The sequence below is a fragment of the Scyliorhinus torazame genome, chromosome 8 (assembly GCF_047496885.1).
Source record: "Scyliorhinus torazame isolate Kashiwa2021f chromosome 8, sScyTor2.1, whole genome shotgun sequence".
Lineage (NCBI taxonomy): Eukaryota > Metazoa > Chordata > Chondrichthyes > Carcharhiniformes > Scyliorhinidae > Scyliorhinus > Scyliorhinus torazame.
The window spans coordinates 142823868-142840401 of NC_092714.1; the positions used below are offsets into that span (position 1 = coordinate 142823868).

A 16534-nucleotide genomic window follows, 5' to 3' on the forward strand; every position below is an offset into this window, starting at 1 on the left:
CCTTTGCGTCCCTAGTAGCCCGGCGCAGGATCCTACTCATGTGGAAGGAGGCGAAACCCCCCGGACTGGAGGCCTGGGTAAACGATATGGCGGGGTTTATTAAACTGGAGCAGATAAAGTTTGCCCTGAGAGGATCGGCTCAAGGGTTCACCAGGCGGTGGCAGCCATCTCTCAACTACCTAGGGGAACGTTAGAGGGAAGACGGATGACCAGCAGCAGCAACCCGGGGGGGGGGGGGGGGGGCTCAGTTGAGTATAGGTCAATAGAGTACGAGGTTTTGTTACTTGTATATTACTATTATTATTATTGTTAAAAAGTTTAAAAATTTCTGTTTTGTTACTGTTATCGTTTCGCTTGTTTTGTAAGCGGGAAAAATGTTGCTCAGGGAAAAATATTTCAATAAAATATATATATTTTTAAAAAAAACATAGTTAGCTTACAAATTAAAGCAATAAAGAAAAATTTCAAATGTTGGGAAGAATGTTGGGGTGGCACGGTGGTTAGCACTGCTGCCTCATGGCTCCAGGGACCCGGGCTCAATTCCCGCCTCAGGTGACTGTGTGCGGAGTTTGCACTTTCTCCCTGTGTCTGCGTGGGTTTCCTCCGGGTGCTCTGGTTTCCTCCCACAGCCCAAAGATGTGCAGGTTAGGTGAATTGGCCATGCTAAATTGCCCCTCAGTGTCAAAAGGTTAGGTGGGGTTGCTGGGTTGCGGGGATAGGGTGGAGGTGTGGGCTTGGGTGGGGTGCTCTTTCCAGGGGCCGGTGCAGACTCGATGGGCCGAATGGCCCCCTTCTGCACTGTAAATTCTATGATTGTAAATTCTATGAGCAACATTTTGGAAGAGAGCAGGATAATCTACAATAATTTTAAAGGGTGCTCTACTATCAAGTTGGTCTTGCCGGAAAGCCAAAAGTGTTGTGAAATTTATTATGCCTCAGTGAACGAATGTCTTAACTTTCTAAATCATCCGCATAGCAGATAACTGTGACAGAAATATCTCATATTACCTCCGAGAGGCAATGTTTGCAAGTTAATGCACCAAATTAGCACTAGCACCATTGAAAAAGTGTACATAAACATCACTGAGGTGTTATATTGCATTGTCTTTGTTTTAATTGCTGCTCATTGAAACTACTTGACATACCAGCTTAGTTGCTCAACAGATGTAATGATACAGAAGGTTTACTACATTAAATGCCAACAAATCTTCATTTGCTACAGAATAGCACGGTTTCAAAATCATTCATTGATTGTGTGGTGTTATTCTGAGGGTGTAACAATATGCTATGTATTGTTCTCCATAATTAATGTGTTCCGCAACCTTGGTAACCAGATGCAAGTTATTAATTTAAGAATGACAGTTGGCCATGAGAGGTTTTACGGTAGGAATGCTCTGGTTTAGACCTAGGCTCATGATCCTCTCATTCATTGGAATAAATTATAAGCATAAATATTATAGATCATTTCATCAATTACACTCACCTCAACAGGGATGTCCTGAAAACTGTTGAATGACAGGTTCAGATATTTTAGTATGTAAGCAAATGCAGTCAGATCAGGAAGTTGGCTAATGAAGTGACCCTGTGATACAGTAACAACATTAAACAAGATGGTAATCATATTCTTCAAATCTGGAAATGTACCTTTGTATCTTTTGTCATTACTTTAATACACTGAGAAAAAAAATTGTATTCTTTTGAAATGATAGAAATACTAAGGGTGGGATTTTCCATCCCGCCGCACCTGTTTTCTTGTGCAGCGCGCCCCCGCCGGCAGCAGAATCCTCCGCACCGCCAGCCGGCCAATGGGGTTTCCCATTTGGACACCCCCACGTCGTCGGGATATCCGTGGGCATGAGTGCGCTGCCGGCGAAACGGAGGATCACGCCAACGGAGAATCCAACCCTAAATAATTCAACAAATGTTCATAATGTTTGACAGACATTGGCAGTTATGAAAATTGTTTAAATAGGTAATTGGTACTTTGGCTATATGTCTAATAACATTCTTCAGATACAGTGGTTAAAGTACAATATGCCCAGGTATTAACAACAGATTTGTGTAATTGTAGCCGTTAAAAAACTGGTGATTGACAAAGTAGCTCAGAAGGTTATGAGACCCAATGATCAAGAACATTGAACTGTCAAGGGATGTTAAAGTAACTCAATTTCAACTACAAAGCATTTATATAGAAAGAATAATGGGAACCAATGATGCTGCAAACTCAACACCTTCTAGACCATAGAGACTTGGTGCTTAAATAGTATTTAAAGGGAACTGCTGGGATAGATTTGGAAAAGATTCCAGCAGAACCCAAAGAGATGAATCTAAGGTAAAAACAAATGTTAGATAAATACTGCATCAAGATGTGCGTAGGTCTTCAGTATGCAAACATCAAGTGTCACAATGTACCAAGCTACTACCTGTCTCCACTGAAGGATTGGTCTGGCCACATTGTCGCAGATCACTCCAAGTAGTTGGACCATGCCTTCGCAACTGTCCCTCGTGGACAGGGGGAGTCGGCTGCACAATACCCCTGGCACTAACCCCCCCCCCACACACACACACACACACGCCCATAACCCGGCCCCTCTTCGCCGGGAGACGGCCGAATCCCCACTCTGTCCCACATGCCATCCGCCATGGCCGAGCATTGACGGGGAGAGCAGCCCGAACACCATACCCAGCCCGAGACTCAGGACACCCTGGAGCTCGGGTTGAAGGATGACACTGACTTTCCGTTACAGCCGTCCCCTACACCCTCCACCATCCCAGAGACTATCACCTCGGTTGGGCACATTAGTGAAGCGGCTCCTGGGACACTATCAGGTGCACACCACACATCTCATCCAGTACAGCAGGTGGAGGTAGGAGCACCCAAGAGGCAGGATGGTCAGAGGGCAGGCCGGCCCCAGGAATCAGCTGCCATCCAGACGGGTCCCGGGCTTCTGGAGCATCCAGGCCCAGCCACAGTGCAGATGCAGTCAGAGAACCAGGGACTACAAGAGGGGATGACGCCGGGCATCCAGCACCTGCGTCCGCAGGTGGAGGAGTTGTCACAGGGGTGTCCCTTTAAGAAAGGTTTTGTCTTATCACGTTACTTCAGTGATGTCATTGTGTGGGTGGAGCTGGGCTGTGGCGTTGAGATTTTACTTTCACTTTGAGTTTTGGACTGGGTTGAACTGCGCAGGTTGAAAGAAGTGTCTTTCTCTATCTTCCTTTTAAAAGCTGTTCCAGACTGCTTGGTAACTTAAAAGAGATAATTGCTTTCTGGAAGGAATTCAGATTTGCGGTTTGAAAAAGGGAACAGAGTATCAATAACACCAATCTTATACCAGTGAGAATGCCGTGTGCTGGGCCACACCTTTGAAAAGGGGTTTCTGGTTTTACTTGGATTTTGTTACTGAATTAGAACAGTTAAAGGGGGAATTCATTAAGGGTTATACATAGATTACTGTAGCTGTGTGGGGTCTTTATGTTTGTAATTGATAAAAGTTCTCGCTGTGTGTGTTTCTACAAATGTTAACTAAATTCTTAGAATAAAGCTTGTTTTTTGATTAATATCACTGACAAGTCTATTGAATAACACCTGAAAGGCAGGCTCTTATGCTCATCCTAGCCAAATTCAACAAACAGCTATAGGTCAGGTGGACTCCAGAATACAATTTGGAGTTTTCTAAACCCTGGCCCATAACAGAGTCCAACTGTGTACAGGAGCAGGGTGCGGTGCCGGCCATGCGTGCCATTCAGGCCGACACCGCATGTGTGGAGTCCATGGTGGAGACATTTGGGGCGACGGTTTTGGCTATAGATCAACGCGCCCAAGGCCTGTGCATTCTGTGCAGGCGGTGGCAGAGGCCCAGGACAGGGCTGCCCTCTGACAGGCAGCCATGTGCCAAAGCCACCTGAACATTGCAGTGCGCTCCTCAGTATGGCCCAGTCAAAGCAGGCCATGGCTAGGAACGTCGGCGGAATTGCCCAGGTGCTGACTGGCATGGCGCAGACACTGGGCGAGGTGGCCCAGTCCCAGAGGGAGGTGGCCCAGTCCTAAAGGGAGGTGGCCCGGTCACTGGCTGATCTGGCACAGACCGAGTGGATGGTGGCACAGTCGCAGCGTGATGTGGTGCAGTCCCAGACGGAGATGGTCCACTCCCTGTGCTCCATGGCCACAAGCATGCAGACCCTGGCCGAGATCAGAGCGGGCCTCCAGGACTGGCAGCAGCAGGTGGCAGGGGGGTGGCCTCAGGTGTTAGCTCCGCTCGCACCCCCGTTCCATGGAGAAGCCCGGGAGCCATTGGGCACCCCGAGGGAGGAGGAAATGATGGGGCCCGTACCGGTGACACCCGCAGGGGAGGTGCTGCAACATCGCAGCACCTTGGAGGCCCCCCCCCTTCTGTCCCTGGTGCATCTGGTGGGCAGTGGGCAGAACAGGGCGGCACCACGGCACCTGGGATATGCGAGCAGCAGCCAGGCTCATCCAGGCTGGTTCGCCCCAGGAGACCCGTGCCAACGGGACCCGTGCCAACGGGACCCTTATCGCAGGGCAGGAGTCACAGCAGACCGCCTCCACTCATGCTGTACCATCGTGGTACCGCCGTTACAACCTGTCCCGGTGCTCTGTCTGATGGGCGTGGGCTGGTCCGGGCTGGCCGGTTGGGGGGGGGCAGTGCTGTGGGAGGACCATGCTTCCCCCTCCCCCCACCCCCCACCCCCACACACCCCCAGCACCCACACCCCAGGGAATCGGTATGACCTTGAGATGGAATGGCCAGCTCCCATGCAGGAATCACCCAGGTAGACGGTGGAAAGTGCTACCATGGGCAGGAGTCAGACGTTGACTCTGACTCCATGGCTGGGAATGTCGTCGCCGTTCTGGGAACGGGTGGGGGTGGGTACCCCTCGAAACATGTCAGGAATCACCGAGTGTGCCAGGAAGAAGGAATCGTGCACATTGCCTGGGTATCGGGCGCAGAGGTGCACAATGCGCAGCTGATGGTCACAGACCAGCTGGACGTTCATTGAGTGGTACCCCTTTCGGTTTGTGTAGACCGGTGTGTTATCTGCAGGTGCCCGTGGAGAGACATGCATCCCGTCTTTCGCCCCCTGGACCCAGGGCATACCAGCGATGGCGGCGAAACCCGCTGCCTGGGCATCCTTGTGGGCTCAGTCCACATTGAAATGGATTTATTGATCCGCCTGGGCATACAGGGCCTCTGTGATGGCGCGGATACACATTTGCACTGAGCTCTGTGAGATCCCGGACAGGTCCCCACTCGGCGACTGGAAAGACCCCGTGGCATAGAAGTTCGGGGCGACCGTCACCTGGACAGTTACTGGGGGCGGGTGTCCTACTGCATACCCCCGTGGTGCCAAGTGTGCCATCATATGGCAGATGTGTCGCACTGTCCCTCTGATCAGCCGGAGTCTACGATAGCATGCCTGGTCCGGCAGGTCCTCGAATGACAAACGGTACACACGGGTCCTCATGCGGTGCCTACTTGGCACCTCCTCCTCCTCGGCTTGGTGGGCGGCCGGCCCTTCAGCCTGTATGGCTGCCACCTGCCCCTCTGCAGCCCCTTCCAAAAGTGGTCGCTCTGCTGCTGCAGCTTCCTCCTCCTCTTTGAGCGACCATCACCACCACCAGGGCGCCATTGCTGGTCAAGCTCCAAATGCCATTGTCTACAGGGGGTGAGAGGCCAACATGTTAGCATGGTGCCAACCCTCGGGCCCAACCAGGTTCCATGGGCTACACGATGGCCCCGGTTGGCGGTGCGGGCTCTGGTCCCGCATGCCCCCCACCCTCCACTCCTGCCCCATCGGTATCCGGCACCGTGGGGCCCTTGTCTAGTGCCCATCCCTGATGCCAGGAGTACTGTTGGATGGCTCTGCCCTCACTGGGGGCTGCCATGGGTGTGGCCCTGGGTAGACTGCAGGTGGGTGGCGGCAGGTAGGCCGTGGAAGGATGCCCTGTGCCGGAGGTGGGTGGGATGCAGGATTGGGTGCACCAAAACGTCCGGTGTCACGGTCTAGAACCAGAGGCCGAGGTGCGTGGTCAGTGGGTGCGCAGCAAGATGGCCACCGTAATGGCGGTTGGTGCCTGGGCACCGCCCCAGTCCTGTTGGGGGGGGGCACCCCGTCTGCTCGGCTTCCACCCCTTCCCCGGCCCTGGCAGGGACCCCCCCACCGCAGCCTCATCCTGCTTCTATTTGCAATGTTGCTATGTTCTTATTACTGAATTGAAACTTCCGATGGCGGCCATGGAGTGAATGGTCGCACACAGGGCAGCTCCGTCTCGAAGGCGAAGATTTGAGCTCTTTAGTGTAGCTGAAGGTGTGGAGAAGAAGCTCCCCCCAGGAGTGGCATGTCAACTGGTTATCAGACCCGGCAGAAGAAGGTTAAATATCTGGCTAAGGAACTGGAAGAGACCTGTGGTGCAGCAACAATTGGAAAGATGGCGGAGGGGGAAGGGTCGTTGCATGTTGGAAAACCCCAGATGGAGCTGCTGATGGAACTTATCTAGAGGAGATCCGGCAACAAAAATAGGAGATGCAGGATGACCGATTGAAGGTCATCGAAGGAGCGGTTGCACCCCTGAAAGGCTCGATGGAGAGAGTTGAGAAGTGCTTGGAGGCACAGGGGTGGCAGATCCAGGAGATGGAGAGGGTGATGTCAGACCATAGTGTTCTGGTGGTGGCATTGGAGGCAGAAGTAGGGCTCCAAGGGGACCTTTGCAAGTCAATAAGAGCAAAGGGACTGGAGCAGGAGAACAGATCTAAAAGGCAGAACCTGCGCATCGTTGGACTGCCTGAAGGTGTGGAAGGCACTAGTGTTAAGAGATACGTCTCGATGATGCTGGCAGGCTGGCGGCGGAGGGGTTGTAGGCAAGGCCCCAGAGGCGCACAGGTCCCTAAGGCAGAAGCCACAAATGGGGGAGCTGCCGCGGGCGGTGATTGTAAGGCTCCACACGTTTGTGGAGAAAGAGAAAATTCTGCGGTGACGCAGGGAGAAAGGGAGGGGAACAAGGTCCGAATATATCAGGACATTGGACTGGAGCTGGTGAAAAGGTGTGCTTGGTTTAACAGGGTCAAGGCGGCTCTCTATCAACGACAGATCAGGTTCGGGATGCTGTGCCCGGTGAAACTACAGGTGCCTTTTGAAGGCCAGGAGTACTATTTTGAAACCCCAGAGGTGGCCAATGACTTTATTAAAGAGCATAAACTGGGGGAGAACTGAACTTTGATGGGAGACAGAGGAGTTGGCACAATGGAGTTTGGAAAATGGGGGTAGTGTGTGGGCCGGAGGGTTTTTCATTCTTCTCGGGTGGGGCGATTTCATTATGGTCATTTGAGAAGCCTAAAGGCGTGGGTGGTCTTTCTGCTGGAGGCGCACCTTTGGGTTAGGGATCAGGTTAGGTTGAGGAAGGGATGGGTGAGTCAGGTATTTCACTTGGGGTTTGACTCAAAGTATGATGCATGATCAATGACCACTAAAGCGAGGTTGTAGTCCAACTGAAGGCTTTAATAAGCTAGATGTTTCCCCCAGCAGCTCAGGTACAGAATGAAGGCTGGTGGGGCGGCACGGGCTCCTATACCCCACCTAGCAGGGCGGAGCTACCAAACATCCTAACCAATAGAAAGCATACAGTTTCCACCAATGGTGCTCCAGCCTATCAGGTACCGTAATACCTCTAATACCACATTCATCCCCTGTTAAAAATGAGTCCGGCGGGGGTGGTGGCCTGATACGACAAACATGGCAACGTGGTAGAATTAGTTATGGATGTACCGTAATACCTCTGTACAGTGTTTTGTAACTATTTACAATTCTGATAGCTATGTACATTTGATGATTTACATTTACAGTTTACAGTTTACAATTTAAAATGGAGTAATCAGTTTACAGTTGACAGTTTACAATTTAAAATGAAGCAATCAGTCGATCGGGGGCCCTGGTCGTCCTCTGTGATCGTCGGAGCTTCGGCGGTGACTCCGGTGGAGGCACGGGCGTCTGTGACTCCGGGAGCGTGGCTTCGATCTCCATGGCAGCTTCGGCACCCCTAGACGGCGCTGGTGGGGAAAACGGTTGACCTGGGAAGGGAGCGCCTGCGGGGAGCATCGGTGGGTGGGGGGGCCGAGACGGGGCTGGCGGAAGGACCGATCCTCCTGTAAGGTGCCCCGGTGGAGGGGAGGGTGGGACTGGTGGCTGAGGTGTGCGTGGGGCTCCGGCGGCCCCAGGTCTCGTAGAGACACCATATCTTGTCGGCCGTCGGGGTACGCCACGTAGACGTACTGGTGTTAGCATGGAGCAGATGGACCCTCTCGACCAACGGGTCCGACTTGTGCGCCCGCATGTGTTTTCGGAGCAGGGTGGGTCCGGGTGCTGCCAGCCAGGTCGGGAGCGACGTCCAAGAGGAGGACTTCCTGGGGAAGACAAGGAGACGTTTGTGAGGTGTCTGGTTGGTGGTCGTACAAAGCAGTGACCGGATGGAGTGGAGGGCATCCGGGAGGACTTCCTGCCAGCGGGAGACTGGGAGGCTCCTGGACTGTAGGGCCAGTAGGACGGTCTTCCAGCCCGTTCCGTTCTCCCTCTCTACCTGTCCGTTTCCCCGGGGGTTGTAACTGGTCGTCCTGCTCGAGGCGATGCCCTTGCTGAGCAGGAATTGACGCAGTTCGTTGCTCATATAGGAGGACCCCCTATCACTATGTATGTAAGCGGGGAACCCGAACAGTTCAAAGATGCGATGGAGGGCCTTGATGACGGTGGTTGTGGTCATGTCGGGGCAGGGGATGGCAAATGGGAACCGGGAGTACTCCTCAATCACGTTCAGGAAGTACGTGTTGCGGTCGGTGGAGGGGAGGGAGCCTTTGAAGTCCATGCTGAGGCGTTCAAAGGGACGGGAAGCCTTTATCAGGTGTGCCCTCTCTGATTGATAGAAGTGCGGTTTGCACTCGGCGCAGATTTGGCAGTCCCAGGGTGCTGTCCTGACCTCCTCGATGGAGTAGGGCAGGTTGCGGGTCTTGACAAAATGGAAAAAGCGAGTGACCCCAGGGTGGCAGAGGTCCTCGTGGAGGGCTCGGAGGCGGTCCACTTGTGCGGTGGCACATGTGCCGCGGGACAGGGCGTCAGGAGGCTCATTTAGCTTCCCGTGATGATATAAGATCTCGTAGTTGTAGGTGGAGAGTTCGATCCTCCACCGCAAGATCTTGTCGTTTTTTATCTTGTCCCGCTGTGCATTATCAAACAAGAAAGCAACCGACCGTTGGTCAGTGAGGAGAGTGAATCTCCTGCCGGCTAGGTAATGCCTCCAATGTCGCACAGCTTCTACTATGGCCTGGGCCTCCTTTTCGACTGAGGAGTGGCGGATTTCGGAAGCATGGAGGGTACGTGAGAAGAAGGCCACGGGCCTGCCCGTTTGGTTGAGGGGGGCCGCCAGAGCTACGTCAGACGCATCGCTCTCGACCTGGAAGGGGAGGGACTCGTCGATGGCGTGCATCGTGGCCTTTGCAATGTCTGCTTTGATGCGGCTGAAGGCCTGGCGGGCCTCTATCGCCAGGGGAAAAGCTGTGGATTGGATCAGGGGACGCGCCTTGTCCGCATAGTTGGGGACCCACTGGGCGAAGTAGCTAAAAAACCCTAGGCAGCGCTTCAGGGCCTTGGAGCAGTGAGGGAGGGGGAACTCCATACGGGGGCGCATGCATTCAGGGTTGGGGCCTATAACTCCCTTTCGCACTACGTAGCCGAGGATGGCTAGGCGGTCGGGCTAAACACGCATTTATCCTTAATGTATGCAAGTTAAGGATTTTTGCGATCAGGAGGAATTTTCGGAGGTTGGTGTTGAGGTCCTGCTGATCGTGGCCGCAGATGATGACATTATCGAGATACGGGAATGTTGCCCGTAAACCGTACCGGTCAACCATTCGGTCCATCTCGCGCTGGAAGACCGAGACCCCGTTGATGACACTGAAGGGAACCCTTAAGAAGTGGTAGAGCCGCCCATCTGCCTCGAAGACAGTGTATTTGCGGTCACTAGTGCGGATGGGGAGCTGGTGGTAGGCGGACTTGAGATCCACCGTGGAGAAGACCTTATAATGCGTGATCCTGTTTACCAGGTCGGATATGCGGGGGAGAGGGTACGCATCCAGCTGCTGTTGATGGTCTGACTGTAGTCGATCCTGCTTCTCCCCGGTCTTTACCACCACTACTTGAGCTCTCCAGGGGCTGTTACTGGCTTCAATGACCCCTTCCCTCAGTAGCCTTTGGACCTCTGACCTAATAAAGATCCGGTCTGGGCACTGTACTGTCTGCTCCTGGTGGCGACGGGTTTGCAATCCGGGGTGAGGTTCGCAAACAGGAAAGGCGGGTCGACCTTAAGGGTCGCGATGCCGCAGACAGTAAGGGGGGTGGGTATAGGGCCGCCAAATTTGAAGGTTAGACTTTGGAGGTTACACCGGAAGTCTAAACCCAGGAGTGTAGCCGCGCAGAGGTGGGGAAGGACGTAGAGACGGAAATTTTTGAACTCCCTTCCCTGGACTGTGAGGTTTGCTACACAAAACCCCTTTATCTCCACTGAGTGTGAACCGGAGGCTAGGGAGATTTTTTGATTAACGGGGTGGATGAGGAGAGAACAGCGCCTCGCCGTGTCGGGGTGTATGAGGCTCTCCGTGCTCCCAGAGTCGATTAGGCAGGACGTCTCGTGCCCGTTGATGAATACGGTCGTTGTAGCAGTTGAGAGTGTTCGAGGCCGGGACTGATTCAGGGTCACTGAGGCTAATCGCAGCAGTTGAGAGTTCTCTTCGGGCACTGTGTGGTCAGCCGAGCTGTGGTCCTGGGGGTTCATCCAAGATGGCGGCTCCCATTGGTCGCACATGGCTGGGGGTGCACAAAATGGAGGCACACATCCCTCCAACGTGGCATTCGCAGAACAAGATGGCGGCGCCCGGGGTCTGCACGTGGCCCTCGAATAGGAAGATGGCGGCGGGGGTGCTTGGCCTGCCCGCAAAAGTAGCAGCGGGGCCCCCCGGGGTTGCCAGGCCGCCTTGCAGCGCAGGCCTGTGGGGAATGGGGGAAGTCTCGGGGTCAGCCGCGGTGGGGTTCCACGCTGCCCAGGGGGCTGCCGCGCGGTCGGGAACGTAAGCACGGGTGTTCCTGGAGGCCACGTCCAGGGAGCCTGCAAGGGCTCTGAGACCCAGAGTGTCTTTTTCTAACAGTCGCTGGCGGATTTGTGAGGATAGCATACCTGCCACGAAAGCGTCCCGGACTAAGAGTTCAGTGTGTTCGCTCGCCGAATCTTGCGGGCAGCTGCAGCTTCGCCCCAACACCAGGAGTGCACGGTAGAATTCTTCCAGCAATTCCCCAGGGGTTTGTCACCTTGTTGTAAGCAGGTGCCGGGCATAGACCTGGTTTACCGGGCGAATATAGTGTCCTTTTAGCAGCTCTATTGCTGCATCGAAGTCTTCCGCTTCCTCGATGAGGGTGTAAATCTCCAGGCTCACCCTTGAGTGTAGGACATGCAGTTTCCGCTCTCCCGTGGGTGTGTTTTCGGCAGTCCCGAGATACCCTTTAAAGCACGCCAGCCAGTGCTTGAAGATTGCCGCTGAGTTCGCCGCGTGGGGGCTGAGTTGCAGACACTCCGGCTTGATTCGAGCTCCATCCTTTCTTCTTAAAAAAAACAGCTTATTAAATTGATGCACGATCAATGACCACTAAAGCGAGGTTGTAGTCCAACTGAAGGCTTTAATAAGCTAGATATTTCCCCAAGCAGCTCAGGTACAGAATGAAGGCTGCTGGGGCGGCACGGGCTCTTATACCCCGCCTAGCAGGGCGGAGCTACCATACATCCTAACCAATAGAAAGCATACAGTTTTCACCAATGGTGCACCAGCCTATCAGGTACCGTAATACCTATAATACCACAGGTGACCATTCTGTTGAGTAAAAAGACAGGGTTTGTAAGTACCAAGGAAGTGCGGGACCCGGGTGGGAGATACATGATGATGAGCGGGGTATTGGAGGGGATGCCGATAGTGCTAGTGAATGTATATGCACTGATTTGGAACGACGTGGGGTTCGTCAGGGGGTTGCTGGGAGCGATTCCGGACTTGGTCACACATCGAATCATGGGAGGGAACTACAATTGCGTGCTGGAGCCGAGGGTGGACAGGTCGAGCCCCAAGTCAATGGGAAGGTTGTGGATGGTGAAGGTGCTCGGAAGGTTTATGGAAAGGATGGGTATGGCGGATCCATGGAGGTTTAGGAACCCAGGGGAGAGGGAGTATTCCTTCTTCTCGCACGTGTACAAAGTATACTCCAGAATCGGTTTTTCTGTGGTGAGCCGTGAGGTGTTGGTAAGGGTGGTGGGGCCAGAGTATGTGGGAATCATGTTTCGGACCATGCGCCGTACTGGCTGGAGGTTCAACATGGCTTGAGGCAGGAACAGAGTCCAGGATGGAGGCTAAACCCGGGGCTGTTAGCGGACAGGGGGTTCTGTGATAAGCTGCCCCCTAGTAATTGACCCCTCTACCCTGGGGAAAACCCTCTGAGTATCCACTCTGTCTATGCCCCTCATAATTTTGTAGACCTCTATCAGGTCGCCCCTCAACCTCCGTGGTTCCAGTGAGAACAACCGAGTTTATTCAACCGCTCCTCATAGCTAATGCCCTCCATACCAGGCAACATCCTAGTAAATTTCTTCTGCACCCTCTCTAAAGCCTCCACGTCCTTCTGGTAGTGTGGCGACCAGAATTGAACACTATACTCTAAATGTGGCCTAACTAAGGTTCTATACAGCTGCAACATGACTTGCCAATTCTTATACTCAATGCCCCGGCCAATGAAAGCAAGCATGCCGTATGCCTTCTTGACTACCTTATCCACCTGTGTTGCCCCTTTCAGTGACCTGTGGACCTGTACACCTAGATCTCTTGGACTTTTAATACTCTTGAGGGTTCTACCATTCACTATATATTCCCTACCTGCATTAGATCTTCCAAAATGCATTTCCTCACATTTGACCAGATTAAACTCCATCTGCCATCTCTCCGCCCACGTCTCCAAACGATCTAAATCCTGCTGTATCCTCTGACAGTTCTCATCGCTATCCGCAATTCCACCAACCTTTGTGTCGTCTGCAAACTTACTAATCAGACCAGTTACATTTTCCTCCAAATCATTTATATATACTAGGAACAGCAAAGGTGCCAGCACTGATCCCTGCGGAACACCACTAGCCACAGCCCTCCAACTAGAAAAGCACCCTTCCATTGCTACTCTCTGCCTTCTATGACCTAGCCAGTTCTGTATCCATCTTGCCAGCTCACTCCTGATCCCGTGTGACTTCACCTTTTGTACAAGTCTACCATGAGGGACTTTGTCAAAAGCCTTACTGAAGTCCATATAGGCAACATCCACTGCATCAATCATCTTTGTGACCTCTCCGAAAAACTCTATCAAGTTCGTGAGACACGACCTCCCCTTCACAAAACCGTGCTGCCTCTCACTAATACGTCCATTTGCTTACAAATGGGAGTAGATCCTGTCTCGAAGAATTCTCTCCAGTAATTTCCCTACCACTGACGTAAGGCTCACCGGCCTGTAGTTCCCAGGATTATCCTTGCTACCCTTCTTAAACAAGGGAACAACATTGGCTATTCTCCAGTCCTCCGGGAAATCACCTGAAGACAGTGAGGATCCAAAATTTCTGTCAAGGCCTCAGCAATTTCCTCTCGAGCCTCCTTCAGTATTCTGGGGTAGATCCCATCAGGCCCTGGGAACTTAGCTACCTTAATATTTTTTAAGACGCCCAACACCTCGTCTTTTTGGATCTCAATGTGATCCAGGCTATCTATACACCCTTCTCCAGACTCAGCATCCACCAATTCCTTCTCTTTGGTGAATATTGATGCAAAGTATTCATTTAGTACCTCGCCCATTTCCTCTGGCTCCACACATAGATTCCCTTGCCTATCCTTCAGTGGGCCAACGCTGGCTACCCTCTTGCTTTTTATGTACGTGTAGAAAGCCTTGGGATTTTCCTTAACCCTATTTGCCAATTACTTTTCGTGACCACTTCTAGCCCTCCTGACTCCTTGCTTAAGTTCCTTCCTACTTTCCTTATATTCCACACAGGCTTTGTCTGTCCCCAGCCTTCTAGCCCTGACAAATGCCTCCTTTTTCTTTTTGACGAGACCTACAACATCTCTCGTTATCCAAGGTTCCCAACATTTGCCGTATTTATCCTTCTTCCGCACAGGAACATGCCGGTCCAGAATTCCTTTCAACTAACATTTGAAAGTCTCCCATATGTCAGATGTTGATTTACCCTCAAACATTCGTCCCGAATCTAGATTCTTCAGTTCCCGCCTAATATTGTTATAATTAGCCTTCCCCCAATTTAGCACATTCACCCTCGGACCACTCTTATCCTTGTCCAGCAGCACTTTAAAACTTACTGAATTATGGTCACTGTTCCCGAAATGCTCCCCTACTGAAGCTTCTACCACCTGGCCGGGCTCATTCCCCAATACCAGTTCCAGTACAGCCCCTTCCCTAGTTGGACTGTCTACGTATTGTTTTAAGAAGCCTTCCTGGATGCTCCTTAAAAACTCTGTCCCGTCTAAGCCCCTAGCACTAAGTGAGCCCCAGTCAATATTGGGGAGGTTGAAGTCCCCCATCACAACAACCTTGTTGCTTTTACTCGTTTCCAAAATCTGTCTACCTATCTGCTCCTCTATCTCCCGCTAGCTGTTGGGAGGCCTGTAATAAACCCCCAACATTGTGACTGCACCCTTCTTATTCCTGATCTCTACCCATATAGCCTCGCTGCCCTCTGAGGTGTCCTCCCGTAGTACAGCGGTGATATTCTCCCCAACCAGTAGCGCAACTCCTCCATTCCTTTTACAACCCCCTCTATCCCACCTGAAACATCTAAATCCTGTAACGTTTAGCTGCCAATCCTGTCCTTCCCTCAACTAGGTCTCTGTAATGGCAATAACATCATAGTTCCAAGTACTAATCCAAGCTCTAAGTTCATCTGCCTAACCTGTGATACTTCTTGCATTAAAACATATGCGCTTCAGGCCACCAGACCCGCTGTTTTTAGCAACATCTCCCTGTCTGCTCTTCCTCAGAGCCATACTGGCCCCATTCCCTAGTTGCCCCTCAATGCTTTCACCTTCTGACCTATTGCTCTGGTACCCACCCCCCTGCCATACTAGTTTAAACCCTCCCGTGTGACACTAGCAAACCTCGCGGCCAGGATATTTATGTGAGATATATAATGTGAGAAATATGAGAATGACTAGAGCGAGGGTAGGTCCGATCAAGGACAGTAGCGGGAGATTGTGTATTGAGTCTGAAGAGATAGGAGAGGTCTTGAATGAGTACTTTTCTTCTGTATTTACAAATGAGAGGGGCGATATTGTTGGAGAGGACAGTGTGAAACAGATTGGTAAGCTCGAGGAAATACTTGTTAGGAAGGAAGATGTGTTGGGCATTTTGAAAAACTTGAGGATAGACAAGTCCCCCGGGCCTGACGGGATATATCCAAGGATTCTATGGGAAGCAAGAGATGAAATTGCAGAGCCGTTGGCAATTATCTTTTCGTCCTCACTGTCAACAGGGGTGGTACCAGGGGATTGGAGAGTGGCGAATGTCGTGCCCCTGTTCAAAAAAGGAACTAGGGATAACCCTGGGAATTATAGGCCAGTTAGTCTTACTTCGGTGGTAGGCAAAGTAATGGAAAGGGTACTGAAGGATAGGATTTCTGAGCATCTGGAAAGACACTGCTTGATTAGGGATAGTCAGCACGGATTTGTGAGGGGTAGGTCTTGCCTTACAAATCTTATTGAATTCTTTGAGGAGGTGACCAAGCATGTGGATGAAGGTAAAGCAGTGGATGTAGTGTACATGGATTTTAGTAAGGCATTTGATAAAGTTCCCCATGGTAGGCTTCTGCACAAAGTAAGGAGGCATGGGATAGTGGGAAATTTGGCCAGTTGGATAACGAACTGGCTAACCGATAGAAGTCAGAGAGTGGTGGTGGATGGCAAATATTCAGCCTGGATCCCAGTTACCAGTGGTGTACCGCAGGGATCAGTTCTGGGTCCTCTGCTGTTTGTGATTTTCATTAATGACTTGGATGAGGGAGTTGAAGGGTGGGTCAGTAAATTTGCAGACGATACGAAGATTGGTGGAGTTGTGGATAGTAAGGAGGGCTGTTGTCGGCTGCAAAGAGACATAGATAGGATGCAGAGCTGGGCTGAGAAGTGGCAGATGGAGTTTAACCCTGAAAAGTGTGAGGTTGTCCATTTTGGAAGGACAAATATGAATGCGGAATACAGGGTTAACGGTAGAGTTCTTGGCATTGTGGAGGAGCAGAGAGACCTTGGGGTCTATGTTCATACATCTTTGAAAGTTGCCACTCAAGTGGATAGAGCTGTGAAGAAGGCCTATGGTGTGCTCGCGTTCGTTAACAGAGGGATTGAATTTAAGAGCCGTGAGGTGATGATGCAGCTGTACAAAACTTTGGTAAGGCCAC

The 16534-nt window shown here is 51.9% G+C and overlaps 1 protein-coding gene across 9 annotated transcripts in view; it reads right to left on the reverse strand.

The window, feature by feature from the left end:
* LOC140428160 (leucine-rich repeat-containing protein 63) overlaps nucleotides 1-16534 on the reverse strand; it is a 101779-nt gene that overhangs the window by 45795 nt on the left and 39450 nt on the right. For all 9 annotated transcript variants that reach the window (XM_072514294.1, XM_072514296.1, XM_072514295.1 and 6 more), the window contains one exon: nucleotides 1484-1582. In XM_072514294.1, coding sequence (XP_072370395.1) covers nucleotides 1484-1582 — 99 coding nt within the window. The remainder of the gene's footprint in view (nucleotides 1-1483; nucleotides 1583-16534) is intronic.